At 36.8% G+C, this 24,594-nt stretch overlaps 7 protein-coding genes and 1 non-coding gene across 8 annotated transcripts; 1 reads left to right on the top strand and 7 right to left on the bottom strand.

Moving 5' to 3' along the window:
* Nucleotides 1–862: 862 nt before the first annotated feature.
* On the top strand, nucleotides 863–935 carry Trnat-agu (transfer RNA threonine (anticodon AGU)). The gene has a single exon. It is a non-coding gene; the product is annotated as a tRNA-Thr (tRNA).
* Nucleotides 936–1,682: 747 nt separating this feature from the next.
* On the bottom strand, nucleotides 1,683–3,131 carry LOC129809901 (lipase 3-like). The gene is made up of 3 exons (XM_055860048.1): nucleotides 2,955–3,131; nucleotides 2,159–2,884; nucleotides 1,683–2,102 (listed from the first exon to the last, which is right to left on the bottom strand). The coding sequence occupies exons 1-3, from the start codon at nucleotides 3,069–3,071 to the stop codon at nucleotides 1,713–1,715; spliced, it is 1,233 nt and encodes a 410-aa protein (XP_055716023.1). The 5' UTR covers nucleotides 3,072–3,131; the 3' UTR covers nucleotides 1,683–1,712.
* A 179-nt stretch (nucleotides 3,132–3,310) lies between these two features.
* On the bottom strand, nucleotides 3,311–4,794 carry LOC129809902 (lipase 3-like). Its single transcript, XM_055860049.1, has 3 exons — nucleotides 4,637–4,794; nucleotides 3,841–4,557; nucleotides 3,311–3,773 (listed from the first exon to the last, which is right to left on the bottom strand). The coding sequence occupies exons 1-3, from the start codon at nucleotides 4,751–4,753 to the stop codon at nucleotides 3,390–3,392; spliced, it is 1,218 nt and encodes a 405-aa protein (XP_055716024.1). The 5' UTR covers nucleotides 4,754–4,794; the 3' UTR covers nucleotides 3,311–3,389.
* A 291-nt stretch (nucleotides 4,795–5,085) lies between these two features.
* On the bottom strand, nucleotides 5,086–6,484 carry LOC129809581 (lipase 3-like). Its single transcript, XM_055859531.1, has 3 exons — nucleotides 6,383–6,484; nucleotides 5,595–6,320; nucleotides 5,086–5,484 (listed from the first exon to the last, which is right to left on the bottom strand). The coding sequence occupies exons 1-3, from the start codon at nucleotides 6,482–6,484 to the stop codon at nucleotides 5,086–5,088; spliced, it is 1,227 nt and encodes a 408-aa protein (XP_055715506.1).
* Nucleotides 6,485–7,676: 1,192 nt separating this feature from the next.
* LOC129809900 (lipase 3-like) lies at nucleotides 7,677–9,139 on the bottom strand. The gene is made up of 3 exons (XM_055860047.1): nucleotides 8,983–9,139; nucleotides 8,190–8,906; nucleotides 7,677–8,123 (listed from the first exon to the last, which is right to left on the bottom strand). Exons 1-3 carry the CDS (start codon nucleotides 9,100–9,102, stop codon nucleotides 7,737–7,739), a joined length of 1,224 nt encoding a protein of 407 aa, XP_055716022.1. The 5' UTR covers nucleotides 9,103–9,139; the 3' UTR covers nucleotides 7,677–7,736.
* A 1,729-nt stretch (nucleotides 9,140–10,868) lies between these two features.
* Nucleotides 10,869–11,735, bottom strand: LOC129809574 (lipase 3-like). Its single transcript, XM_055859517.1, has 2 exons — nucleotides 11,696–11,735; nucleotides 10,869–11,624 (listed from the first exon to the last, which is right to left on the bottom strand). The coding sequence occupies exon 2, from the start codon at nucleotides 11,616–11,618 to the stop codon at nucleotides 10,869–10,871; it is 750 nt and encodes a 249-aa protein (XP_055715492.1). The 5' UTR covers nucleotides 11,619–11,624; nucleotides 11,696–11,735.
* A 751-nt stretch (nucleotides 11,736–12,486) lies between these two features.
* Nucleotides 12,487–14,248, bottom strand: LOC129809899 (lipase 3-like). Its single transcript, XM_055860046.1, has 2 exons — nucleotides 13,529–14,248; nucleotides 12,487–13,268 (listed from the first exon to the last, which is right to left on the bottom strand). The coding sequence occupies exons 1-2, from the start codon at nucleotides 14,246–14,248 to the stop codon at nucleotides 12,885–12,887; spliced, it is 1,104 nt and encodes a 367-aa protein (XP_055716021.1). The 3' UTR covers nucleotides 12,487–12,884.
* An 8,212-nt stretch (nucleotides 14,249–22,460) lies between these two features.
* LOC129809898 (lipase 3-like) lies at nucleotides 22,461–24,141 on the bottom strand. Its single transcript, XM_055860045.1, has 3 exons — nucleotides 23,930–24,141; nucleotides 23,143–23,859; nucleotides 22,461–22,971 (listed from the first exon to the last, which is right to left on the bottom strand). Exons 1-3 carry the CDS (start codon nucleotides 24,023–24,025, stop codon nucleotides 22,594–22,596), a joined length of 1,191 nt encoding a protein of 396 aa, XP_055716020.1. The 5' UTR covers nucleotides 24,026–24,141; the 3' UTR covers nucleotides 22,461–22,593.
* Nucleotides 24,142–24,594: the final 453 nt, after the last annotated feature.

The following is a 24,594-nucleotide window of genomic DNA, read 5'->3' as shown; positions in this document are numbered from 1 at the left end:
TTCAATATAAATGGGGCTGCTGAAATTATAGTGTAAGTAGTTGAGTGTCCAGTGACAAATAAACACTTATATTTGAGTATTCAATTGTTATTCCAATGGACTCTCATCAATCACTTAGAGGAAGTTCCTGAGAAAGGAAGATCTTGAGGACTGGAAAAATTTTAGAGTCCGTGAAATACCATGATCACTACAGAACAGCAGCTCATTAAGGTTACTGAATTAAGGACTAGTAGAGCATATCAGGCAGGCTCGAGTGGCGACGGATCCTGAGTCTAACCAACACCAACAATTGGTTGTAGGGCTAGTCTCAGTCTGAGCTGTGAGAATATTTAGTTTGTAGTAAAATTTTGCAATGAAGACTTATCTCAAAGTGTCGTAATAAGGGCTTAGGATCATCGATTAGACGTCCTCTGAATAAATTTCTTTTGATTAGCTTAAGTCTATTTTAACTTTAACGGCTTGTATCCGTACCACTTTAGACGATAAACGACTGGCCAATTGGTTAAGTGGTGGAGGACTCGCTCTATGATGCAAGTAATTCCGGATTCGTATACCCTTTAGGTGAACAGGAATTTATCTGGAGTTAAAGGTGTTCGGATTGCATCCCATATAAGAAAAAAAATAATAATGAATGTCTAGAAATACCCTTAGGGGAAGGCCTAATTTCTTCATAGAATGTTGTGCCAGCATTATTATTATTTATTTTTTCAATTATGAATTTCATGCATTGTCTAAAGCTTTTATAAGTCCTGATTCCTGATGGGACTCACTTAAATAATATTATTACAGAGAAATCGTCAATCAGAGCAAATGACACTCAAATCATCCAGTTTTTTCTCAGTGCAGTCAAGCAGAGCATGTGGCCTCTATAGCTCAGTTGGTAGAGCACTCGTCTAGTTAACGAGAGGTCTCCAGTTCGATTCTGGATGGAGGCAGGAATTTTTCCTATCTCCACTGAGAAAAAACTGGATGATTTGAGTGTCATTTGCTCTGATTGACGATTTTTCTGAACATAAATACAGAACTAAAGTTCGTAAAATTCTCATAATATTATAATTTCTTGAGGGGGAAAAGGAGAATTGAGGCTGCTACCCTTATTTCCACTTCATCGGAGTCAACTGTCCACGGCGACTGATTCTCACTCACTGACGTACTGGTGTCAATTGCCATGAGCAACAAGAGCACAATATAACAGTCTTCTGTACCCGTCTAGGTATGCTAGGGGTTGGGAGAGTCAACGGAAGATAGAATTTGGATAGGTGGGTTCGACCGTCGACAGGGTTGACATGTTTCGAATAGGCCGTACGCTCTATCCTTTGGAATTCTATTCCCATATTATCTTATCTATATTTACTATTAAAGTCAAAGGAAAAGGATACTTATTTTACTTGGGGGGATAAAATGATAAAACTATCTCTCTACGCACTTTTCAAGCAACCCGCGTAGGGGGATATCAGAAATAATGTCTTCAAAAAAATTTCAACGTATGACACACTGTTGTGTTTTCAAGAAGAGGTTAATGAGCGCAAATTTATTATTTCAAATGTTGATGTGTTATCGAGACAAAACCTCTCTGTAACGGATTACAGTGAGATTATCAGTACTTATCTGTCTTCTAATTGTATTTTAGCTGTTCAGTGATATATTGATTAATAGAAACACCTTGTAATTGAAAAAGTCTGTTTACATTGCAGCTCAAATCAAAAGAGAATTTATTCATCGTAACGTTCAATAAGACTGATAACGCGATTGTACAATAATGGCCTTACATCAATAGCCCACAAAAAGTCAAGATGATTGAATGCTGCCAAAGGTACTCGAAATGCTCCGATAATTTCAGCGTTAACAAGTTTAGAACGTAGCTCTTGAACATCCACAACAGCGGCCAACCAGTCATTATCACTGAAATGCAGAGCGATAGGCGCAGTGATTCTGTCCAAGGGATAGTCTGGAGGTGAGAATGATCCATATTCAGCCATGTTGCCAAGTCGGCCGTGATCAAACTGACGGAAATGTCCAGAATTGTAGAGTTGTCCATAGTGAACCAATTGACTGGTAGCAGCCCCAGCAGGTGCATTGGCCATAATGACTGGTAATTGGGTCTGTATAAAAATAGGAATTGAGAAAAGAGGTTTAGGAAATTACAATTTACAATTACCCTGTTCAGTTGTTCTGAGTTGAATCCGGCTATGAGGAAGAGTGAATTAGAACAGACTTCCTGGAAAAGCGACTCATCCCTGCAAAGGGTGTATCCTCCCATTTGCATCATAGTACTGCTCGGCATGAATTCATTCATGCCCAAAAGACTTGTAATTGTGTCCAGAGTATCAACAAAAGGTGCAAAGGCACGAATGAATGGACTACGGAGATTGGACATAAAAGCAACAGGAGCCAGTGCATGAGCCGAGAGGATAACATTGTTGTATTCAGGACGAAGAGAAAGCATGATGAATAGGGCAGTTGTTCCTTGAGAATGTCCGACGTAATGAAGCTTAGTTCGTCCAGTATCTCTCAGAATGTAATCAATCATAGCTGGAAGATCAAAAATTCCCTTTTCGTGCCAACTGAAGTCCCAGAAAGCCCGACGATCCGGATTGATACTAACATGAGCCCTCGAATGAGTATTTCCTCTGGCATTTCCCATCCATACGTCGTATCCTCGATCTGCGAGTAGGTAAGCTAAGGCATTTTCAGGTCCAATTACAACCCAATCAGCAGAAGATGAGAGTAATCCATGTTGAAGGAATACTACAGGTTTATTTGGGGCGGGTCCAGCCCCAGGAGCCAAGCCGTGGGGAATACGATGCATAGTCAACAGGTATCCATCAGCAGTCTGGGCCACATGAGACTCCACTGGATATCCATATGACTCGATCATTTCAGTCTTGAGAATTTAAATAAAATTTAAATATTTCAACAACTTCATTAGCACCAAACGAAGAAAAATAAATTACCACTGATGGAAAGCGAGTTAAACCATCTCCAGACACTTGATTATCACCATCCACAAAATCCGTGGGTAAACCACAAACTAGCCCAAAAATGGCTAAGATTATAGAGTACCGCAACATCTTACAGTTCAGTGTAACACAAATTAAATTGAATTTGTGAAATAAATTCCTTGGGTGGTCCAAATTTATATGTTCTTCATATCTTATCGCATTGAAAAAACGCAAATCTGGAATTTAAGACTGTAATTTTCGAATTTCGCAGATTGATAGCAAAAAAAATTTTCTATCAGCGATGGAGCACAAATACTTGTATATAATTGATAAGTCGTACGTTGAATGTTGAAATAAATTTGAGAACGTAACATCTTCAATTTCTTTATTTCGTTTTTGCAATGATTCCTTTATGGATTTTAAACAGTATTATTACAATCTTATGGTTTAAAGATTGCGACTGTCAATAAAATTAATCAATTCGTCATACAGCCAGAATTTAACATCGATAGCGTACTGGAAATCAATGTGATTGAACTTTGGCAAAGCTACAAGATAATCTTTTACAACGTTAGATAGTCTGGAACGTAAATGATGAACATCTTTAACAGCAGCCAACCAGTCGTTCACACTGTAAAAGAGACCGATCGGGGCAGTAATTTTTTCCAAAGGATAATCTGGCGGAACAACGGATGTATAACGCAACATATTTCCAAGAAATCCATGGTCCATTTGGCGGAAACGTTTGGAGTTGATAAGTTGCACATAGTGGATCAATTGTTTTGTTGAGGCTCCAGCAGGGAAGTTTGCCATTATAGCCGGTAATTGAGTCTGAAAGAATTAACAATCATGACACTATGCAAGGGGTGTAATAAACTTTTACAACTATTCTATTTACTCGGTTTAATTGCTGAGAATCGTATCCGGCAATTAAGAAGAAAATGTTAGTACAAACTTCCTGAAATGGCGAATGATCCATGCAGGTGAGATAGCCCCCTAACTGCATCAATTCACTGCTCGGTAAGAATTCACTCGCTCCCAAAATACTTGTAAGAAGGCTCAGCGAGTCACCCACTAGGGCAAGAGAGCGAAAGACAGGACTCTCGCAATTTGACATGTAAGCAACGGGAGCCAATGCAGAAACTGATAGGAAGTAGTTGTTGTATTCAGGTAAAAGGGAAAGCATAACCCACAGAGACGTTGTTCCTTGGGAATGGCCAATGTAATGAAGTTTGTCCCATCCTGTAGTCTTCAAAACGTAGTCCAACATTGCTGGTAAATCTTTCATTCCTATCTCGTGCCAACTGAAGTCCCAAAAAGCAGGGAAGTTCGGATCAAGGGATACGTGATCTCTGGAATAGGTATTCCCTCTGGCATTTCCCATCCAGACATCGTAACCCCGATCTACAAGTTGATATGCCAAGGCACGTTCGGGTCCGATAACAACCCAATCTGCAGAGGAGCATAAAAGTCCGTGTTGGAGAAATACAACTGGCCTCTTTGTATCATTGGAAACCCTTCCATGAGGTATACGATGCATTGTTAGTCGATATCCATCTTGAGTTTCAACCACATGGGATTCCACGGGATAACCAGTAACGGAGACCATTTCAGGCTTTGAAAAAAATAATTAACTTAGTTACTTTCGATTTAACTGGCACTTGCACTATAGCCTTATAAAACGAAACTCTTACCATTCTTGGAAAATCTAAATTAATGGTCATCGTTTCAATTTCATTTTCATCACTTGGAATTTCTTTCGACGATGCACAAGTTAATCCTAAAACCAATATAATCGAGAAAAGCCACATATTCTTCAGACCGTGCTGTATCACTGTAACTAGAAAGTCTTCTAAGGGAATCTTACATGTGGAAGATCCATATATATTCTTTCTAATATCTTATCTGAGAAAGCAGTGTAATAATCATATTGCGAATTGTTATTTGATTGCTCAAATTTTTGCGTGTTCATCATAAAGGTTTATCTTTTATTGGTATATCGACACAGGATTTTCATGTATCTCATGTAAGCAATGTATCGTTTAAATTTTCCATAGTGTTGTAAGGTGATAAAATTATAGTCAATAACATTTTACAGTACTCTAAAAATTTATTAATCGTAAGTAGACTATTCGTATAAAGGTTAATATTCGTGAAATTTATCAATGGCCGAATTCATTATATGCAAAACCTTGTTGTAAAGTAACGAACGGGCATCTTTCGCCCATATGAAATCGAGATGATTGAATTTAGGCAGAGGCACTAGATATTTTCCTATCACATTTTTCAATTTAACTCGCAATTTTTTAACATCAGCGATAGTAGCCAACCAATCATTTTCACTGTAATATAGGGCAATTGGGGCAGTGATACTGCGCAGAGGATAAATCGGAGGAGTTTGCTTTCTGTACTTTACCGAATTTCTGGAAGTACCATAATCGTATTGCCGAAAATATCCAGAATTGTACAGTTGTCCGTAGTGAATTAATTGTTTAGTTGAAGCTCCGGCAGGGGTATATGTTAAAATGGTAGGAAGTAGGGTCTGAAAATTTAAATATATTCATGTGCCGTACCATAAGTAATACAGGTTTCAGACTTATGATTTCAGACTTATTTAGGATTTCGAGAGATTCGGAAAGTGGGCTAACTTACCCGATTTAACTGTTCGGAATCAAAACCACCTATAAGGAAAATGACATTGGCACAAACTTCCTGAAATGGGGATGTAGCTTTGCAGAGTAAATGCCCGCCTAATTGCATTAGAAGATTGCTTGGAGTAAATTCATTGGTTCCTAGAAGATACTCAAGGTTATTCGATGGGCTTATGAAAGGTGCAAAAGCTCGAATAAGAGGACTACGGAGATTGCTCATGTAGGCTACTGGCGCTAAAGCATGAGCAGTTATAATGACATTGTTGTACTTCGGTTTTAAAGAAAGCATTACGAGCAGACAAGTTGTTCCTTGAGAAAACCCAATGTAATGCAATTTCTTCTGTCCAGTATGCTTCAAGACGTAATCAATCATTGCAGGTAGATCAAACATTGCTATCTCGTGCCAACTAAAATTCCAAAAGTCTTCAGATTCAGGACTGAGGCTTACATGACGCCTGGAATGTGTATTGCCTCTTGCATTTCCCATCCATACGTCATATCCTTCATCGGCTAGGAGATATGCCAAAGCTCGTTCAGGTCCCAGAACTACCCAGTCCTCAGATGAACTGAGAAGGCCATGTTGAAGAAATGCAACAGGTTTATGGGTAGTAAATTCTGTTGTTCTATTTATTCCATTCGGTATACGATGCATATTCAGTAGATATCCGTCCATTGTTTGAACTTCATGAGTTTCCACAGGATATCCATGCTCAATGATCATTTCTGTCTTCAGAAAGTATAAATTACGTAACCGTAACTTAAAACAATCCATTAGAAAGAGAAACTTACCACTGTGGGAAACAAGCCTAGGGTGTCATAGTAGATTGGCTCGGAATTTATTTCGTGACAAAAGATTTGTTGAAAATTAATAAAATACAACAAGTGCAACATTGTTATTGTTTTTTATTTAATTATGTATCAGTTAGGTTCAAGCTTACTCTGCATCAACTACCTAATTCATGCAATATTTATAGAAAATTAAAGATTCTTATCGCTCAATAACTTTCACTAGTTGTGTTGATAGTGTAGTTTATTATTTTTTTTCTCTTTCTTATCGTCTATGAGAAATTGATTTGGTTTACCATAACTACAAAATTCTTATATTCAATAAAAAAAAATAGTGAGTGAAATATTTTGCATAAAGAATACAAAATTCCTTTGAATCATTAGGGTTAACTCCCTACATGATTTTGCTGCACGCGCAAGTACCAACTGGCGGAACGTATTTGAAAGTTTACTATGTAAGCCCTTCCGGAACATTTGTGAGTCTTTTTGTAGGAAAAGGCGTTCAATAGGTCAAGTGGTAGAGTAGGGTAAAGTTTATAATTTGGAATTAGTGTTACAAGTTGGACAATTCGCCGGTACAAGTTGGACATGGCTTTTTTCTTGATAAATACAGTACAAAATTTGTTTCTAAGCACAAGGAACCAAATTATAAAACTAAAGCATTAAAGATATACACATAAAAATGAAGTACTAAATTTATCAAGACAAAAAGCCCTGTCCAAATTGTACCATTGTCCAACTTGTACCACTTTACCCTACTTGCTCTATGATGCAAACGTCTCGGGTTCGAATCCCCTTTAGGTCACCAGGAAGTCCTCTTGTGTTAAATGTGTTCGCATGGCATTTAGTTTTACTGCACTTGATTCAACGGGGCATGGGACTGTCAACGGTGGCTTAAACCACCTCATCTCAAACTTAATTATTCTTAATGAAATTAAATCAATATTAACCACTATACAAAATTTCAAGATAATTTTCTGAGTGTTGGAAATTAAAGTCAAAACATAAAAAAGTTTCTCAAACATGCCGGCTCTCCCCTATAAAGAAAAATAATGATGAGTGTCTAGAAATCCCCTAAATAGGAAGGCCTAGTTCCTCTATGAAATATTGTCCCAGTCAGTGCCAGCATTAACATTACTATTATTATTATTTGATAGGAAACGTGTCGTTTATTTCGTATGTTTTTTGCAACAGATTTGCCTTTATCAGCTATGGTCCACAAATATTTGCATACTTCTAATAAGTCGTAAGTTGAATGGTAAAAAAAAACTTTGAGATCGTCAAATCACCATTTTCCCTATTTCGATTTCATAAAGACTTTTATTATCTGGAATACATTTGTTGAATGTAATAAAATTCAATTATTGCGACTATCAATAAAATTAATCAATTCGTCATACAACCAAAATTTAACGTCAATAGCGTACTGAAAATCAATATGATTGAATTCTGGCAAAGGTACCAGATAATCTTTAATAAGGGTCTTTTCTATCCTGGAACGTAATTGATCAACATCTTCTACAGCAGCCAACCAGTCGTTCTCACTGTAAAAGAGAGCGATCGGGGCAGTGATTTTTTCCAAAGGATAATCTGGAGGAGTAGTTGATTTATATTTCTCCATATTTCCAAGAAGTCCATAGTCATATTGGCGGAAATGATTAGAGTTGATAACTTGTCCATAGTGAATCAATTGTTTGGTTGAAGCACCAGCAGGAAAATTCTCCATTATAGCAGGGAGTTGAGTCTGAAAGAATTATCAATAATGACACTATCCAGAAGTATTAAAATGTTTTACAACTATTCTATTTACTCGATTTAATTGTTGAGAATCGTATCCGGCAATCAAGAAGAGTATATTAGAGCAAACTTCCTGGGTTGGTGAATAATCCATACATGCCGCTTCGCCCCCTAACTGCATCAATTTTGAACTTGGTGTGAATTCGTAGTCTCCCAAGAGATCGGTGAGAAGATCCAGTGGGTCAGAACTTAATGCGATACTGCGAAAGACAGGACTCTCGCAATTTGACATGTAAGCAACGGGAGCCAAAGCAGAAACTGATAGGAAGTAGTTGTTGTATTCAGGTAAAAGAGAAAGCATAACCCACAGAGACGTTGTTCCTTGGGAATGGCCAATGTAATGAAGTGTGTCCCATCCTGTAATCGTCAAAACGTAGTCCAACATTGCTGGCAAATCTTTCATTCCTATCTCGTGCCAACTGAAGTCCCAAAAAGCAGGGAAATTCGGATCGAGGGATACGTGATCTCTGGAATAGGTATTCCCTCTGGCATTTCCCATCCAAACATCGTAACCCCGATCTACAAGTTGATATGCCAAGGCACGTTCGGGTCCGATAACAACCCAATCTGCAGAGGAGCATAAAAGTCCGTGTTGGAGAAATACAACTGGCCTCTTTGTATCATCGGGAACTTTTCCATGGGGAATACGATGCATTGTTAGTCGATATCCATCTTGAGTTTCAACCACATGAGATTCCACGGGATAACCAGTAACGGAGACCATTTCAGGCTTTAAGAAAAAATAATTAATTAAATCACTTTCGATTTAACTGGCTCTATCACTGTAGCCTAACGAAGACCCTTACCATTCTTGGAAAATCTAAGTTGATGGTCGTAGTTTCAATTTCATTTCCGTCACTTATAATATCCTTCGGTAATGCACAACTAAGGCCTAAAATGATAAATATAATTGAAAATCGTAACATTTTTTGGGGAATATGTTTCAGCAAAGTCACTATAAAGTCTTCTAAAGATATTTCAAATGTGGGAGGTCAATATATATTCTTTCAAATATCTTATCTGAGAAAGCAGTGTAATAATCATATTGCGAATTGTCATTTGATTGCTCAAATTTTTGCGAATTTCACATAATCGTAAAAAATTTATATGTGGTCTATGCGAAAATTATGTCGGCTTAGTTACTTTCATGTGTTTATAAATGTATAGAGATTACAAATTTAAATTTGTAATAGGGAGAAGTGCCTTACCTTCTGATGATTCAGGCTTAGGACAACTAACTTTTTCCTATTGAAAAATTATCATTCTATAAGAATCAACCAAATTCTTAAATTAAACCAAATTAGACCAAATTCTTAAATTTGGTCGATATATCTATTTATTTCCACACATTTATTCGTCCACATATTTGTAAAACACCGTTTTCTCTATCTGAACGAGAAAAGCGCTTTTCAAGTTATTTTAGAAACAACACACAAATGACTGCAAATCGTTTGACCAATACAAGCAACAACCGAAGAGACATGGTAATGACGTTTCTTGTCGCCGTGAGACATCAGAAATTGCTTCGCTTTTTGCTACTTTTTGCTCTATACCTTTTGTTACTTTTTACCCCACCTGGCCATTTTTATTAAAAGGATTTCTGGAGAAAAGAACCTTTGTGAAATTCTAAAATAGATAGCGGATTTCTATTCAAAGAATCCAAATTATTTAGGAAATATTCACCAGTGCATCAATTTCGGAGAGTAAAGATAATAATTGATATCTTCTGCAAGCAAGATATTTGAAAAATAGATTTAAAATTTTTGATATTTTTTATTTTCTAAATTCCTAGTTCGAATTCTAAGAAATTTACAACATTGAAGAAGGTCTGTGAAGGCTATCTATAGAAAAAATTTTGAGTAGCTATCTTTTTTATTTTGGAAGATATTGAATTTTGAATTTCTCGATTTGTGACTTTTTGCCCCAGTCGCCCCTTAACATTAGGTAGTCATATTTAAAATCAAGTCTCGACAATCCTTCACGAGTGATATCCTGACTAAGTCTTCCTGAAAATATCCCAGATCTTAAACAGTATCAATCGTATCAATAACTTAATTCAAAATCGATTTGTGAAAATCAATGTAATTTCTAAATGAAGTTTTTATTTTGCATAAAGTTCTTTTCTCTTATCAACAATGGAACACAAATTCTTGTCTTCAACTGATAAGTCATTCATTGAATTTTAAAATAAATTGAAGATTGTTAAATAATTATTATCTTTTTATCTAATTTTATTTCATAAAAACCTTTTGTCTGCAATACATTTGTTAAATGCAATAAAATTCAATTATTGCGACTATCAATAAAATTAATCAATTCATCATATAGCCAAAATTTAACGTCGATAGCGTACAGAAAATCAATATGATTGAATTCTGGTAAAGATACAAGATAATCTTTAATAATAGTATTTGAAATCCTGGAACGTAACAGTTCAACATCTTCAAGAGCAGCCAACCAATCGTTCTTACTATAAAAGAGACCGACTGGGGCTGTAATTTTTTCCAAAGGATAATCTGGTGGAGTAGTTGATTTATATTTTTGTATGTTTCCAAGAAGTCCATAGTCGTATTGACGGAAGTGGTTTGAATTGATAACTTGTGCATAGTGAACATATTGTTTGGTTGACGCTCCAGCAGGGATATTCGCCATCATGGCCGGTAGTTCAGTCTGAAAGAGTTATTAAATCATGTTACAAGAGTGTGAATATTTCTAGAATCGTTCTATTTACTCGATTTAATTGTTCAGAATCGTATCCGGCAAGTAAGAATAGTATATTAGAGCAAACTTCTTGAAATGGTGAATAATCCATACAAGTTAATTGCCCCCCTAACTGCATCAAAGTTGTACTTGGTGCGAATTCATAGTCTCCCAAGAGACCAGAAAGAAGCTCCAAAGTATCACCGCTTAATGCTAAAAAGCGAAAGAAGGGACTCTTGCAATTTGACATGTAAGCAACGGGAGCCAAAGCAGAAACTGATAGGAAGTAGTTGTTGTATTCAGGTAAAAGAGAAAGCATAACCCATAGAGACGTTGTTCCTTGGGAATGGCCAATGTAATGAAGTTTGTCCCATCCTGTAGTCTTCAAAACGTAGTCCAACATTGCTGGTAAATCTTTCATTCCTATCTCGTGCCAAGTGAAGTCCCAGAAAGCAGGGAAGTTCGGATCAAGGGATACGTGATCTCTGGAATAGGTATTTCCTCTGGAATTTCCCATCCAGACATCGTAACCCCGATCTACAAGTTGATATGCCAAGGCACGTTCGGGTCCGATAACCACCCAATCTGCAGAGGAACTTAAAAGTCCATGCAGAAGAAATACAGCGGGCCTCTTTGTATCATCGGGAACTTTTCCATGGGGAATACGATGCATTGTTAGTCGATATCCATCTTGAGTTTGAACAACATGGGATTCCACGGGATAACCGGTTTCGGCGACCATTTCAGGCTTTAAGAAAAAAAAAAAATTGAGGCACTTTCGATTTAACTGGAACTTCAATATACTAAGTAAGATCTTACTACTCTTGAAAAGTCTAACGCACAAGTAAGGCCTAAAAATGCAAATATAATTGAAAAACGTAACATTTTTTGGGGAATATGTTTCATCAAAGTCACTAGAAAGTCTTCTAAAGATAATTCAAATGTGGTAGGTAAATATATAAGCTTTCTGGTATCTTATCTGAGAAAGCAGCGTAATAATCATATTGCGAATTGTCATTTGATTGCTCAAATTTGACGAGTTTCACATAATCATAAAAGTTTAAACTTTGTATGCGAAATTATGTCGGCATCAGACTTTCATGTTTCTATGAATGTAAATTGGTTACCAATTCATATTTATGATTACTGCAAGTTAATTGTTCTTTATGATCTGGTAGTAAATATTTACACCAATCTAAAAATTAGTGATTGTCAGCAGACTTCTAATATTGAATTGAATTAATTTCAACTTCATTCATGCCCAAAAATGATTGAGAATTCTAACTTGACAAATAGTGTTATTCTCATTAAAGATGAAATCTTTAATTGTAGTAGAATACGAGTTTCGGACAAAAATCACGTATCGGTTCATGTCCGGTTCATTACCAGTTCATAACCAATTGGAACTGGTTCAGTGACATCAGAAATTTTGGAGCCTTTCCAACAAACTCAAACTTGATCCCATTCGGTAGAGGTACATCCTATCTGTAGGCTTTTAACCTTTGACTTTAAATCCGTTATTAAGAATGATCCTACGGTATTTTAAGGACGAAATGACCGCCTAGGCAATCTCTAAACTATATCAAAAATTAAAGAGATCGCGATGATTGCACTTGTTTTATTTTTTGCACTTGCTTTATTTATATAACATTTATGATTTATTCCAAAAAATCATGCCCTAAATATTTCACTTTAATGGATTAATACTACGGTTCAATAATTTTTTTCGCTGTTGATTGTTGAGAATGATAAATGCGTAAGGGCCTTGACAGACCTGAGGATTAGCCGAGAAATTGCTTAGTGTAATTATATTAGATATGATGGTCAAACTACATTTCCATAATTTTCCATTAAGTCATCTCTCGGCTTAAGTCGTCAGTGTGTCTAGGACATAACACTCAGAGTGTACTTTATATGTTGTAAATATTGTGAAGAGTACTTTTAGTGAATGAAATGAATTATTTAGCATGAGGACATAAGCTTTCAAAAACTTTAGTTCAAAACTCAATTAGTCGTTGTGGCGATTCATCAGACTAATTACTCTATTGTAGAGTAATGGTCTAATATCAACAGCCCACTGGAAGTCAAGGTGATTAAATGCAGCCAATGGAACACGGAATGCCCCTATGACATTACGAAGTTCTGCACGAAGACGATGGACATCAGTAACAGCAGCCAACCAGTCATTATCACTGAAATGCAGAGCGATAGGGGCAGTGATTCTGTCCAATGGATAGTCTGGAGGTGAGAATGATCCATATTCTGCCCAGTTGCCAAGTCGTCCGTGATCAAACTGACGGAAATGTCCAGAATTGTAGAGTTGTCCATAGTGAACCAATTGCCTTGTTGCAGCTCCAGCAGGTGTGTTAGCCATAATGTATGGAAGTTTGGTCTGGAAAATGTTCTTGATTGTTATACGGGCTTAAGACCTAATGCTTAGCCATTTGGCTATTCTAATTTCTTAGCAATCAAGATGTTTTGAGAAAAATAGCTTAGAATTGGATTATTATGGATAAGTGACCTATTAGTTTCTAATAAAACAGTAAAATTGGTTGCTATTTAGGATTTTCAGACCTTCAGGAACTAGGTTAAGGCTCTAGTCTAAAGACCGCTTTAAAAATTTGCCTAATTACATGTTAAAGAAAAACTTACCCGGTTTAATTGTTCAGAGTTGAAACCAGCAATTAGGAAGAGGACGTTAGCACAAACTTCCTGGAAAGGTGAGGTATCTCTGCAAGTCAAATATCCTCCCATCTGCATCATAGTACTGCTCGGCATGAATTCATTCATGCCTAGAAGACTTGTTATAGTATCAAGAGAATTGACGAATGGAGCAAATGCACGAACAAATGGACTACGAAGGTTGTTCATGAAAGCTACAGGAGCCAGGGCATGTGCCGAAAGGATAACATTGTTGTATTCAGGACGAAGGGAAAGCATGATGAAGAGGGATGTTGTTCCTTGAGAGTGACCAACGTAGTGAAGCTTCGACTGGCCTGTATTTCTAAAGACGTAGTCAATCATAGCCGGAAGATCGAGTATACCAATTTCGTGCCAACTGAAATCCCAGAAAGCCCGACGATCCGGATTAATACTGATATGAGCCCTGGAATGGGTATTTCCTCGGGCATTTCCCATCCAGACATCGTAACCTTCGTCAGCGAGCAAGTAAGCTAACGCACGGTCAGGACCGATAACAACCCAATCGGCAGAAGAACACAGAAGTCCATGTTGAAGGAAGGCTATCGGTTTGTTGGGAGCCGGTCCAGCACCAGGAGCCCTACCATATGGAATACGATGCATAGTCAACAGGTATCCATCAGCAGTTTGGGCCACATGAGTTTCCACTGGATATCCATATGACTCGATCATTTCAGTCTACAATATTAAAGAGTTCTCATCTACTGAACATAGAACAAATTGTCTTTAAAGGAAATTGAACTTGCCACAGAGGGAAATCTCGAAAGTGGGTCATTATATTCCACAGGTGTTTGTATCTCATCTAAAACATCTGAGATACTTGCTGGAGCCTCAGCTGGAAGAGCTTGACTATAAACCACAGCAGCTACAAATATTAAAATTCGCAGCATTGCAAAAGATTTTTGTTCCACTTCACGGTAAATGTATTCACTTTAAACAGCGACTGCAGGTGTGCGTCCTTTTATAAAGTTTATTGCTATCTTATCGACTGATTATCTGAAGATTTATTTTGACTTTTGGTAGCGACAGATAGCAAATCTCTTTACGTATATTTCATTGTTGAAATTTAAAAAGAGAATTTAACTTTTATATATAAAAAAGTCTCATGTTCGTCTTATGTATTGCAGATTACAAGCTAGTCTGATTATCGCTGAATATAGCATTTGATACAGATTAGAATTTTATGTTCATCAATTCATTATATATTATGTACACGGAGTATATTGATAATAATCTTCTATCTTGGTGTTCTGTGCTTCAATGAAAAATAATCCTCAGACGAGAAAGTTCAATGTAATTACCAAAAGGGTCACGTGTTTTAGCTAATCAATATTTTTTTATTGTAATAAAATCGTCTGGTTGAAGCTTAACCCTTTTAGGATGATTAGAACACGGGTATCAAGGGTGTCCCATAGAGAAGATGATTTTTTCTGAGAATTTAAAGCAATTTTTTCAAAGTTCATACATAATTGCAAAGTAAAAGGTTATAGGAATGTAGGATTTTTTTTTGTAAATCTCTATATTTGCTGCGTATAATAAAGGGACAGATAATCCTAACCGGCTTATGTAGGTGAGATTCTTAACGTGAGCAAACTCGGAGTGCATGCAAATTCGATTAAGAGCTGAAATTGAGAGTCGCCATTCAGTTATCTTGAATCAAATTCGTGAAATTATACAAATTTTGTATTTAAACCAAAATATCAAGAATTTGGATGAACTGGCACAAAAGTGATATATGGGTGAAATGTAGACCAGAATGTACTCTATAATTTTCCTATAGAACATGATCTCATCGATTACTCAGAAGCCAAGATAAGCGAGGTTTTTTGGCAGATTGTGAACGGAAAAATAGACCTTTCTTGACTTTTTCTCTTTAATTCTTCACTTCACTTCACTTTAATTCTTCATTCTTTAGTGAAGAATTAAAGAGAAAAAGTCAAGAAAGGTCTATTTTTCCGTTCACAATCTGCTACAACCTATTAGACCGAAAATTCCTCCGAGGTTTTTTGTTTCTTAACTCGTTTTTTCATCCAGAGTGCCCCAAGTAGTCATTTGTTGAACTTCAACTATATCAAAGAATTGTTGTATTTTGTGGGACTTTCCATTTAAAACCATATTTTAAGTGTCTTGGTCGAGTAGAGGCAGTCAAATTGGCATCTGAGTGGTTTCAAAGCGTTATTATGGGAAAAATCAATTTTTTCACACTTAAACGGCAAAATCGGAGTGATAGCGTAGTCTGACCGGAAAATGATGTATGGACGAAATGTAGAGACAAATGTCCTCTACAATTATGTCAAAGTAATCATCAAAATCGGTTCAGCGACAGTCGAGATAATTGAGGTTATGTGATATTGAAATTGGTTTTTCGACTGTGGCGCCCCTGGTGTTGGTCCCACGAAGTTCAAATATTCTAGAAAGTTGTAGCATTTGGTGAGATCTTTCGTTTAAGCCCTCATTCATCAAAATCGGTCACATAGAACCGGAGATATGATTTTTTGAATTTCGTGAACTTTGACCCCTCATATCTCCGGTTCTATTGAAACCACAGCGCGCATACGCACCATTTTGAAAACGTCCTAGACTGGACTACAACATACTAAAATTTCATTAACTTGCACAATGCCGTTTTTGAGAAAAGTGACTTTGAATTTCGATGAATTTTGACGCTATCACAGCGCCACCTGTGGTGACTTTTTGAACTTCCATCTGAAAGTGCTCATCGAGACGAAACCAAAAAGGTAAAATTTAGGTCGATATGTTAATTAGAACCGGAGATAGAGGCCGGTCAATGTTCGAACTTTGACCCCTTATAGCTCGGGTCAGGGGTTATGGATCGACTTAAGGTTTTTTTTGTTTGATAGGTATAATCAACGGCTACAACATACTAAAATTTCAGCCCGATGCACAATGGAATTTTTGAGTTATTTAACTTATAAGATTTAAAAATTTTCTTTTTAATAATAGCGCCCCTAGCGGTGGTTTTATGAACTTGCGATGTTAGAAAGGGAAGTGGCATTTCACGAGAGCTTTCCAAAAAGCCCTCACTTTTTAAATTCTGACAATTAGAACCGGAGTTATGGCCATTTTAAGAAATTTTTTTTGGACCCTTATAGCTCGGGTCAGGGGGGTCGGGGGACCTTAAGTTTGGTATTGATGGAAAGTTCTAAGGTCCAGCTATAACATACTAAAATTTGAGCCCGCTCGATGCCATAGGGGCGGAGCTATTGAGAAAACAAAAAAAGGGGGGTCTTCAAAATGGCGGAAGGAGGGGTGGGGGGTGGGGGGTCAATGCACCAAGTTGCAATTTTCACCCGATATATAACCTTTGCCGAAAACCGCAAGTCGATATCTTTTTTAGTTTAGGAGCTATTAAGCTCCAAAGAGCGGCCGGCCGGCCGGCCGGGAACGTAAAATAGCCACATATATATTCGTGATCAGGAAGTGGCGAAACACATTTTGGCCAAGTTTGAGGTCGATCGGACGACATGAAATTTTGTTAGGATTATAGTAGGTGAGATTGTTAAGAATCTCACCTAATATTTAAGCTCAAAAGTAGGGAATTTTCAAAATCTCACCTTAATGACTGAATTTTTAATTTTTATATTACTAATTTTTCTAAGCGAAATCATCTTTGCACTAGAAAGTAGCTACAATTTTCATACAAGAATAAGAAATATTATTTATTAGTAGGGGAGACTGGGGCAAAAAGTCACAAAACAGATATTTTATTTTTTTACAAGCTCCTCGAGCGTTTCTAAAATTTCTAATTAGCGCAGTTTTATAGGAAATTTACCGCTCTACAACTTTGTGAAAGTAATATTCCTCTATTTCGTAAGGAAATACGTTTATCAAGCCGATTTCTAAAAGGTAACTTTGTGAAAATTCTCAAAAATGCTGGAGCAAATAGTACTAGACATGGGGTATTGTCATATTTTGATTCGCTTCATTACGGGCTTCCGTAAATTTGAAAAAATACCTAGAGGACATATTTTCATAGGAAATTTATTCATTTACACATTTGTAAAACACCATTTTCTCTACTGGAAAAGTGAGAAAACGAGAAAAAAGCTTTTCAAGCTATTTTAGAAAAAAAAAACACACAAAAGACTGCAAATCGTTTGGCCAAAACAAACAGCAACCGGCGAGATATGGTAATGACGTTTCTTTTCGCCGTGAGACATCAGAAATTGCTTCGCTTTTTGCTACTTTTTGCTCTATACCTTTTGTAACTTTTTACCCCACCTGGCCATTTTTAATAAAAGGATTTCTGGAGAAAAGAACCTTTGTGAAATTCTAAAATAGATAGCGGATTCGTATTCAAAGAATCGAAATTATTTAGAAAATATTCACCAGTGCATCAATTTTGGAAAATAAGTAGGTAATAATTGTTAACTTCTGCAAGGAAAGTATTTTAAAAATAGGGCTAAAAATTTCGATATTTTTTATTTTCTAAATTCCTTGTTCGAATTTTAAGAAACTTACGGCATTAAGTAAGGTCTATGGAGGCTATCTATAGAAAAAAATTTGAGCCGCTATCTTTTTACCTTGGAAGATATTGAATTTTGAATTTTTCGATTTGTGACTTTTTGCCCCAGTCTTCCCTATTCTCAAAAAATCCTTATTAGTGTTATGGGCTGTACTGGTTCCAATTGTCCGTAAAGGTAGAAAATGCTGTATCTGTTTCTATTGAATTTTGCAAGGTTTGGAGTTAGGTGGAGGTGTAACTACTTTGATCGGTTTCGAAAATTTTATTTCGAATATTTTGAAAACTGGATGATTTTTTGTTTTTAATTTTTAGTATGTTGTAGCTGAGGTCAAAACCTTTCCAACGGTAAGTCACACTCCTCCGTTGATGTTCCCTGACCTGAAGTATAATGAAGAACGTCTAGACCTGACTGTATTTTCAGTGTTTAACGATTTCGATAAAATTTTAGTAGGGGAGATTGGGGCAAAAGTTCTGAGAAAACTTAAACGTTTTATAATTTATATAGGAAATTTACTGCTCTCCAACACTGCAGAAGATTATTTTCCTCTATCTCGAAAGAAATGTGATTTTCGAATCATTTTCTAAAAGTCGGTTTTGTGGAGATTCTCAAAATTGATGGGGCAAATTTTGTCAGTCTTCGGATAATTTGTGACGTTTTACTCTTGCAAACGTTAAAAATATCAAATATACATATTTTTATAGGAAATTTGTTTCTCTACAACCTTATCGAAGATAATTTTACTCTATTTTAACGAGAAATGTGCTTAAATTGAGCTAATCAGTATTGATATTTTCTGTAAGCCAAATATTCCAAAAATAGGGCTCAAAATTTCATTATTTTTTTTATTTTACATAATCCTTCTTCGAATCTCTTGAAACTTTGTAAGTTTAAGAAGATTCATGAAGGCTATCTGTAATAAAAATTTCAAGTCTCAGTCTTTTTTATTTTAGAAAATAGTGAATATTTGACATTTTCGTTTTGACAAATTTTGACCCAGTCTCCCCTATACTATAACTGAGGTCGAGGTCTTTCTAACGTTGAGTCCCATCCTTTCGCACTGAACGTCAATTTGCCCCGGTCCTTACCATATCGAAATTGACTGGACTTTATCTCTAATTTTACTGACCGATTTATTAATCGTTTATTAACCGATTTCAATAAATTTTTTTTCTTTTGTTAGTCATCTGTACTTAAGCTATTCAGAATAAGAAATGACTAGTGATAAGCTCAGACAAGCTTATGGTAGTTGAGATTCTTTACAAACACGACATCGGACTGCTTGCAAGTCAGGGTGCTTGCAACTCGGAATTCGTGAAAATTCGATTTTCAGTTGAATTTTTTGGGTAAAGAATCGCATCGAGCAAACTGTTCTTGGGGTTAGAAGCGGATAAAATTGGCTCGATGCGATTCGTTACCTCTAAAATTCAACTCACAATCGAATTTTCCGGCAGTCCGTTATTTGCAAGCACTCCAAAGTCACTTGTAAAGAATCTCAGGTAACATAAGCTTAACTGGGCTTTTATAGCTCCTACGTAAAAGACTCCTGTTTGCAAATAAGTAAATTTTTGAAATATTTTAAAATCGTGAAGCTTACAGAAAAATTACATTAGCGTCTTTGTCTGTTATCGGTCTAGAGCTAGAGACTAAACGGTTAGGGATTATTGCCTTCAAGTTTTCAGTATCCCTAATTTGGGGGGGATTTAGGGTTATTAGGTGAGATTCTTAACAATCTCACCTACTATAATCCTAACAAAATTTCATGTCGTCCGATCGACCTCAAACTTGGCCAAAATGTGTTTCGCCACTTCCTGATCACGAATATATATGTGGCTATTTTACGTTCCCGGCCGGCCGGCCGGCTGGCCGGCCGGCCGGCCGGCCGGCCGCTCTTTGGAGCTTAATAGCTCCTAAACTAAAAAAGATATCGACTTGCGGTTTTCGGCAAAGGTTATATATCGGGTGAAAATTGCAACTTGGTGCATTGACCCCCCACCCCCCACCCCTCCTTCCGCCATTTTGAAGACCCCCCTTTTTTTGTTTTCTCAATAGCTCCGCCCCTATGGCATCGAGCGGGCTCAAATTTTAGTATGTTATAGCTGGACCTTAGAACTTTCCATCAATACCAAACTTAAGGTCCCCCGACCCCCCTGACCCGAGCTATAAGGGTCCAAAAAAAATTTCTTAAAATGGCCATAACTCCGGTTCTAATTGTCAGAATTTAAAAAGTGAGGGCTTTTTGGAAAGCTCTCGTGAAATGCCACTTCCCTTTCTAACATCGCAAGTTCATAAAACCACCGCTAGGGGCGCTATTATTAAAAAGAAAATTTTTAAATCTTATAAGTTAAATAACTCAAAAATTCCATTGTGCATCGGGCTGAAATTTTAGTATGTTGTAGCCGTTGATTATACCTATCAAACAAAAAAAACCTTAAGTCGATCCATAACCCCTGACCCGAGCTATAAGGGGTCAAAGTTCGAACATTGACCGGCCTCTATCTCCGGTTCTAATTAACATATCGACCTAAATTTTACCTTTTTGGTTTCGTCTCGATGAGCACTTTCAGATGGAAGTTCAAAAAGTCACCACAGGTGGCGCTGTGATAGCGTCAAAATTCATCGAAATTCAAAGTCACTTTTCTCAAAAACGGCATTGTGCAAGTTAATGAAATTTTAGTATGTTGTAGTCCAGTCTAGGACGTTTTCAAAATGGTGCGTATGCGCGCTGTGGTTTCAATAGAACCGGAGATATGAGGGGTCAAAGTTCACGAAATTCAAAAAATCATATCTCCGGTTCTATGTGACCGATTTTGATGAATGAGGGCTTAAACGAAAGATCTCACCAAATGCTACAACTTTCTAGAATATTTGAACTTCGTGGGACCAACACCAGGGGCGCCACAGTCGAAAAACCAATTTCAATATCACATAACCTCAATTATCTCGACTGTCGCTGAACCGATTTTGATGATTACTTTGACATAATTGTAGAGGACATTTGTCTCTACATTTCGTCCATACATCATTTTCCGGTCAGACTACGCTATCACTCCGATTTTGCCGTTTAAGTGTGAAAAAATTGATTTTTCCCATAATAACGCTTTGAAACCACTCAGATGCCAATTTGACTGCCTCTACTCGACCAAGACACTTAAAATATGGTTTTAAATGGAAAGTCCCACAAAATACAACAATTCTTTGATATAGTTGAAGTTCAACAAATGACTACTTGGGGCACTCTGGATGAAAAAACGAGTTAAGAAACAAAAAACCTCGGAGGAATTTTCGGTCTAATAGGTTGTAGCAGATTGTGAACGGAAAAATAGACCTTTCTTGACTTTTTCTCTTTAATTCTTCACTAAAGAATGAAGAATTAAAGTGAAGTGAAGTGAAGAATTAAAGAGAAAAAGTCAAGAAAGGTCTATTTTTCCGTTCACAATCTGCCAAAAAACCTCGCTTATCTTGGCTTCTGAGTAATCGATGAGATCATGTTCTATAGGAAAATTATAGAGTACATTCTGGTCTACATTTCACCCATATATCACTTTTGTGCCAGTTCATCCAAATTCTTGATATTTTGGTTTAAATACAAAATTTGTATAATTTCACGAATTTGATTCAAGATAACTGAATGGCGACTCTCAATTTCAGCTCTTAATCGAATTTGCATGCACTCCGAGTTTGCTCACGTTAAGAATCTCACCTACATAAGCCGGTTAGGATTATCTGTCCCTTTTAAGGACGACTCTGAAAATTTCTTTTATTTTCAATTAACTTTTGATAGATAGTGATCTGCCTTTGAATGCGGCAGCCTTTGAACATATAATTTTTTTCTTATTTCCCAAAGCAAAAATTCTATTTTGTTAATCGAAGTTAATAGAAAATAGTTAGTTGTATTGACTATAGTTTAGAGAATAGGGTTTTTCCTTTGGAAAATAAGAGAAAAAATTAAATATTCAAAGGCTGCTGCATTCAAAGGCAGACCACTTTGCTCTACTACAGTAGACTCTCTCTCAATTGGGCATTTTGGGGCAAAATGTCATCCGGTTTATCGATAGATTTGGGCGTTAAAGCCTTTGTAAATTCCACAAAAAGTGTTCAATTATAAAGGATCACGATAAAATAGGAAGAACTACAGCGAATTTGAGCAAATTAGTTTCATAATTAAACGTAAAAATTGTCAACAAAATTTTTCGCCCGATCGAGAAAGAGTCGATTGAGCGAGATTCTACTGTAAGTTTATAAATTTATTTGAAGTCTGAGAACAGAATCAATAACAAACATGGTGCAATTGTTGAATTATTTTCATTAGGTTATAATATACAAAAATTATGTTTCCGCAAGCAAACTTCGCCTGGAATTTGGAAAATCCTTGGAGGCAAAATAAATTTTTCTCTGAGTTGCTTGTTTTAGATTTCCCTCTTGATTCTCACAAAGGATATATTGTAACTTTATTCATTTGTTGACATGGATTTTGTGTACATAGAGAGGAAACAATTTGTTATTGAATTTTACAATATCATACAATCAAGATTATGGTTTATTCAGCACTTTAAGAACTTTATCATAAACTTGTTGCTTGACATCAGTACCCCACATAAAGTCATAGTGACTGAACTTGGGAGCAGCCACGAGATATTTGCCATTACAATTGGGTAGTTTCTGTGCCAAGCGTTCAACATCCTCCGTCGATGAGAGCCAATCATTTTGAGCGTAGTGCAGTGTCACAGATGCTGAAATCTTCGTTAGGTCGTAGGAGGGTGGGTTTGTTGATCCATATCTCTTTAGGTTACCAACAGTGCCATGGTCATACTGGGCAAAATTTCCACTCTTTACATTTTGGGCATGATGAATTAATTCATAGATGGAAGACCCAGCTGGATGCCGAGAAAATACTTCAGGCAGCAGAGTCTATAATGAGAAATTGAAATTTTTGTGTAGTAATATGATATTTGAGGACCGGGTATAGTGGGAGCGATGCGGTCAACTCTGAAGGAAAAACAACTCTTTCCATAACTCTTGGCTTGTGTTCCAAGCCTTCATCAACGGATGGAGTCCATTGAATTGAAAGTTAGTGTTTACCTTGTTTAATTGGTCAGAATCGAAACCAGAAAGCAGGAACAAGGTATTCAGGCACAGAGACTGTGTTGCTGCATGGTCTTTGCAGAGCATCCTTCCACCCAAATCCAGCATCCTTGCCGACGGTACAAACTCTCCCAAACCCAAGTAGTCAGACACAACATCTGGGGTAAAAGTCATGCGAGATAGTGTTTTGAAAAAGGGGGACTTGGTGTATTTCATGAAAGTAACTGGAGCAAGGGCTTGAACTGTTCTGAAAGCTCGATTGTACTGTGGTTGCATAGATAGCAGGACAAAAGCAGCTGTTGCTCCCTGAGAATGACCGACAAAGTGCAACTTCTTCTCACCAGTCACCAACAATGCGTAATTGACCATGGTTGGCAAATCCAATACACCCAATTCATGCCATTCAAAGTCCCAGAACTTACGATCCATTGCACTTAGAGTATTGTGCTTTCTCGAGTAGGTATTACCACGAAAATTTCCAAGCCATACATCATATCCAGCATCAGCAAGCTGAAGCGGAAGAGATTGCTGAGGTCCCTGGAGAAGAAAATCCGCAGAAGATCCCAAGACACCATGTTGCAGGAATACCACTTGATGTGTGGAGGATTCATTGCCACCATGTGGAAGTACGCGGTGTAACTTCAGAATATAGCCATCAGGTGTTGTAACAGAATGTTCTTCTGCTGTATACCCATGATGACGTAAAATTTCCGTCTGAAGTAGTAAAATAAATTCCCATTATAGTCTACACGCAGATTGTCAACTTAAGAGCCACTTTATTTACAGGGGTTGGGGGAAGAGATGGAGCCCTGTTTTGAGCTTCTGCTGGTGAATGAAAAACACCAAGGAAAACACTTATGAGCACCAAGATACGTAACATTTTCAATGCACTGCTAACAGTATTACTGTCGAGGGAGATATCTCATACATCTCATTAAATATGCTCATTTTGATGACTAAAGCACTTTCTTGCAATTTTTCCCAAAGTGTTAGATAAGGAAAATGCAAAATGCATGGAACTTCTATAGATGATTATACAACATTTGTCAACAATATTGGAAATTCTCTGGTGAAATACCAACTGAAAATAAAGTAAGATTTTAAGATTCTATCTTGGTTTGATTTATTTACCAACTTTTATGAGAAAGTTGACTAACATTTAATTATTTTTTTAATTGCTAAAACTTTTTCATAATGAATATGTGTAAAATAGGGGAGGGCAGGGAAATTGCTCGTCTGAAGTTCTTTTCAAGACTCACTTGCAGTCTTCTACTGAACAGCCCGAATATCCTCATTAATGTATTAATCTGTCTACAGGAACATGAATCAAAAATATATTTTTATTAATATTTACCAAAAATTTATTAAATTCAAGTTCAGTATTAGCGAACATCTCGAAAGCTAAAATCCCAAAGAGACAAATTCCTGGAATCGTCGAAATTCCGAAAA

This window comes from Phlebotomus papatasi, chromosome 1 (genome assembly GCF_024763615.1).
Source record: "Phlebotomus papatasi isolate M1 chromosome 1, Ppap_2.1, whole genome shotgun sequence".
Classification (NCBI taxonomy): domain Eukaryota; kingdom Metazoa; phylum Arthropoda; class Insecta; order Diptera; family Psychodidae; genus Phlebotomus; species Phlebotomus papatasi.
Note: the sequence above shows the minus strand (reverse complement) of the source record. Positions and strands in the feature narration are given on the sequence as shown.

What these genes read in the sequence shown, in the direction of transcription:
- LOC129809901 (XM_055860048.1), bottom strand. Translation starts at nt 3,071, where the DNA reads ATGTTGCGGTACTCTATAATCTTAGCCATTTTTGGGCTAGTTTGTGGT. An exon ending in TAACTCGCTTTCCATCAGTG is followed by an intron (nt 2,885 to 2,954) that starts GTAATTTATTTT and finishes TAAATTCTCAAG; the next exon opens with ACTGAAATGATCGAGTCATA. An exon ending in ACTCAGAACAACTGAACAGG is followed by an intron (nt 2,103 to 2,158) that starts GTAATTGTAAAT and finishes ATTTTTATACAG; the next exon opens with ACCCAATTACCAGTCATTAT.
- LOC129809902 (XM_055860049.1), bottom strand. Translation starts at nt 4,753, where the DNA reads ATGTGGCTTTTCTCGATTATATTGGTTTTAGGATTAACTTGTGCATCG. An exon ending in ATTTAGATTTTCCAAGAATG is followed by an intron (nt 4,558 to 4,636) that starts GTAAGAGTTTCG and finishes TTTTTTTCAAAG; the next exon opens with CCTGAAATGGTCTCCGTTAC. An exon ending in ATTCTCAGCAATTAAACCGA is followed by an intron (nt 3,774 to 3,840) that starts GTAAATAGAATA and finishes TAATTCTTTCAG; the next exon opens with ACTCAATTACCGGCTATAAT.
- LOC129809581 (XM_055859531.1), bottom strand. Translation starts at nt 6,484, where the DNA reads ATGTTGCACTTGTTGTATTTTATTAATTTTCAACAAATCTTTTGTCAC. An exon ending in TAGGCTTGTTTCCCACAGTG is followed by an intron (nt 6,321 to 6,382) that starts GTAAGTTTCTCT and finishes TACTTTCTGAAG; the next exon opens with ACAGAAATGATCATTGAGCA. An exon ending in ATTCCGAACAGTTAAATCGG is followed by an intron (nt 5,485 to 5,594) that starts GTAAGTTAGCCC and finishes TTAAATTTTCAG; the next exon opens with ACCCTACTTCCTACCATTTT.
- LOC129809900 (XM_055860047.1), bottom strand. Translation starts at nt 9,102, where the DNA reads ATGTTACGATTTTCAATTATATTTATCATTTTAGGCCTTAGTTGTGCA. An exon ending in ACTTAGATTTTCCAAGAATG is followed by an intron (nt 8,907 to 8,982) that starts GTAAGGGTCTTC and finishes TTTTTCTTAAAG; the next exon opens with CCTGAAATGGTCTCCGTTAC. An exon ending in ATTCTCAACAATTAAATCGA is followed by an intron (nt 8,124 to 8,189) that starts GTAAATAGAATA and finishes TAATTCTTTCAG; the next exon opens with ACTCAACTCCCTGCTATAAT.
- LOC129809574 (XM_055859517.1), bottom strand. Translation starts at nt 11,618, where the DNA reads ATGGTCGCCGAAACCGGTTATCCCGTGGAATCCCATGTTGTTCAAACT.
- LOC129809899 (XM_055860046.1), bottom strand. Translation starts at nt 14,248, where the DNA reads ATGATCGAGTCATATGGATATCCAGTGGAAACTCATGTGGCCCAAACT. An exon ending in ACTCTGAACAATTAAACCGG is followed by an intron (nt 13,269 to 13,528) that starts GTAAGTTTTTCT and finishes AACATTTTCCAG; the next exon opens with ACCAAACTTCCATACATTAT.
- LOC129809898 (XM_055860045.1), bottom strand. Translation starts at nt 24,025, where the DNA reads ATGTTACGTATCTTGGTGCTCATAAGTGTTTTCCTTGGTGTTTTTCAT. An exon ending in CATCTCTTCCCCCAACCCCT is followed by an intron (nt 23,860 to 23,929) that starts GTAAATAAAGTG and finishes TTACTACTTCAG; the next exon opens with ACGGAAATTTTACGTCATCA. An exon ending in ATTCTGACCAATTAAACAAG is followed by an intron (nt 22,972 to 23,142) that starts GTAAACACTAAC and finishes TTCTCATTATAG; the next exon opens with ACTCTGCTGCCTGAAGTATT.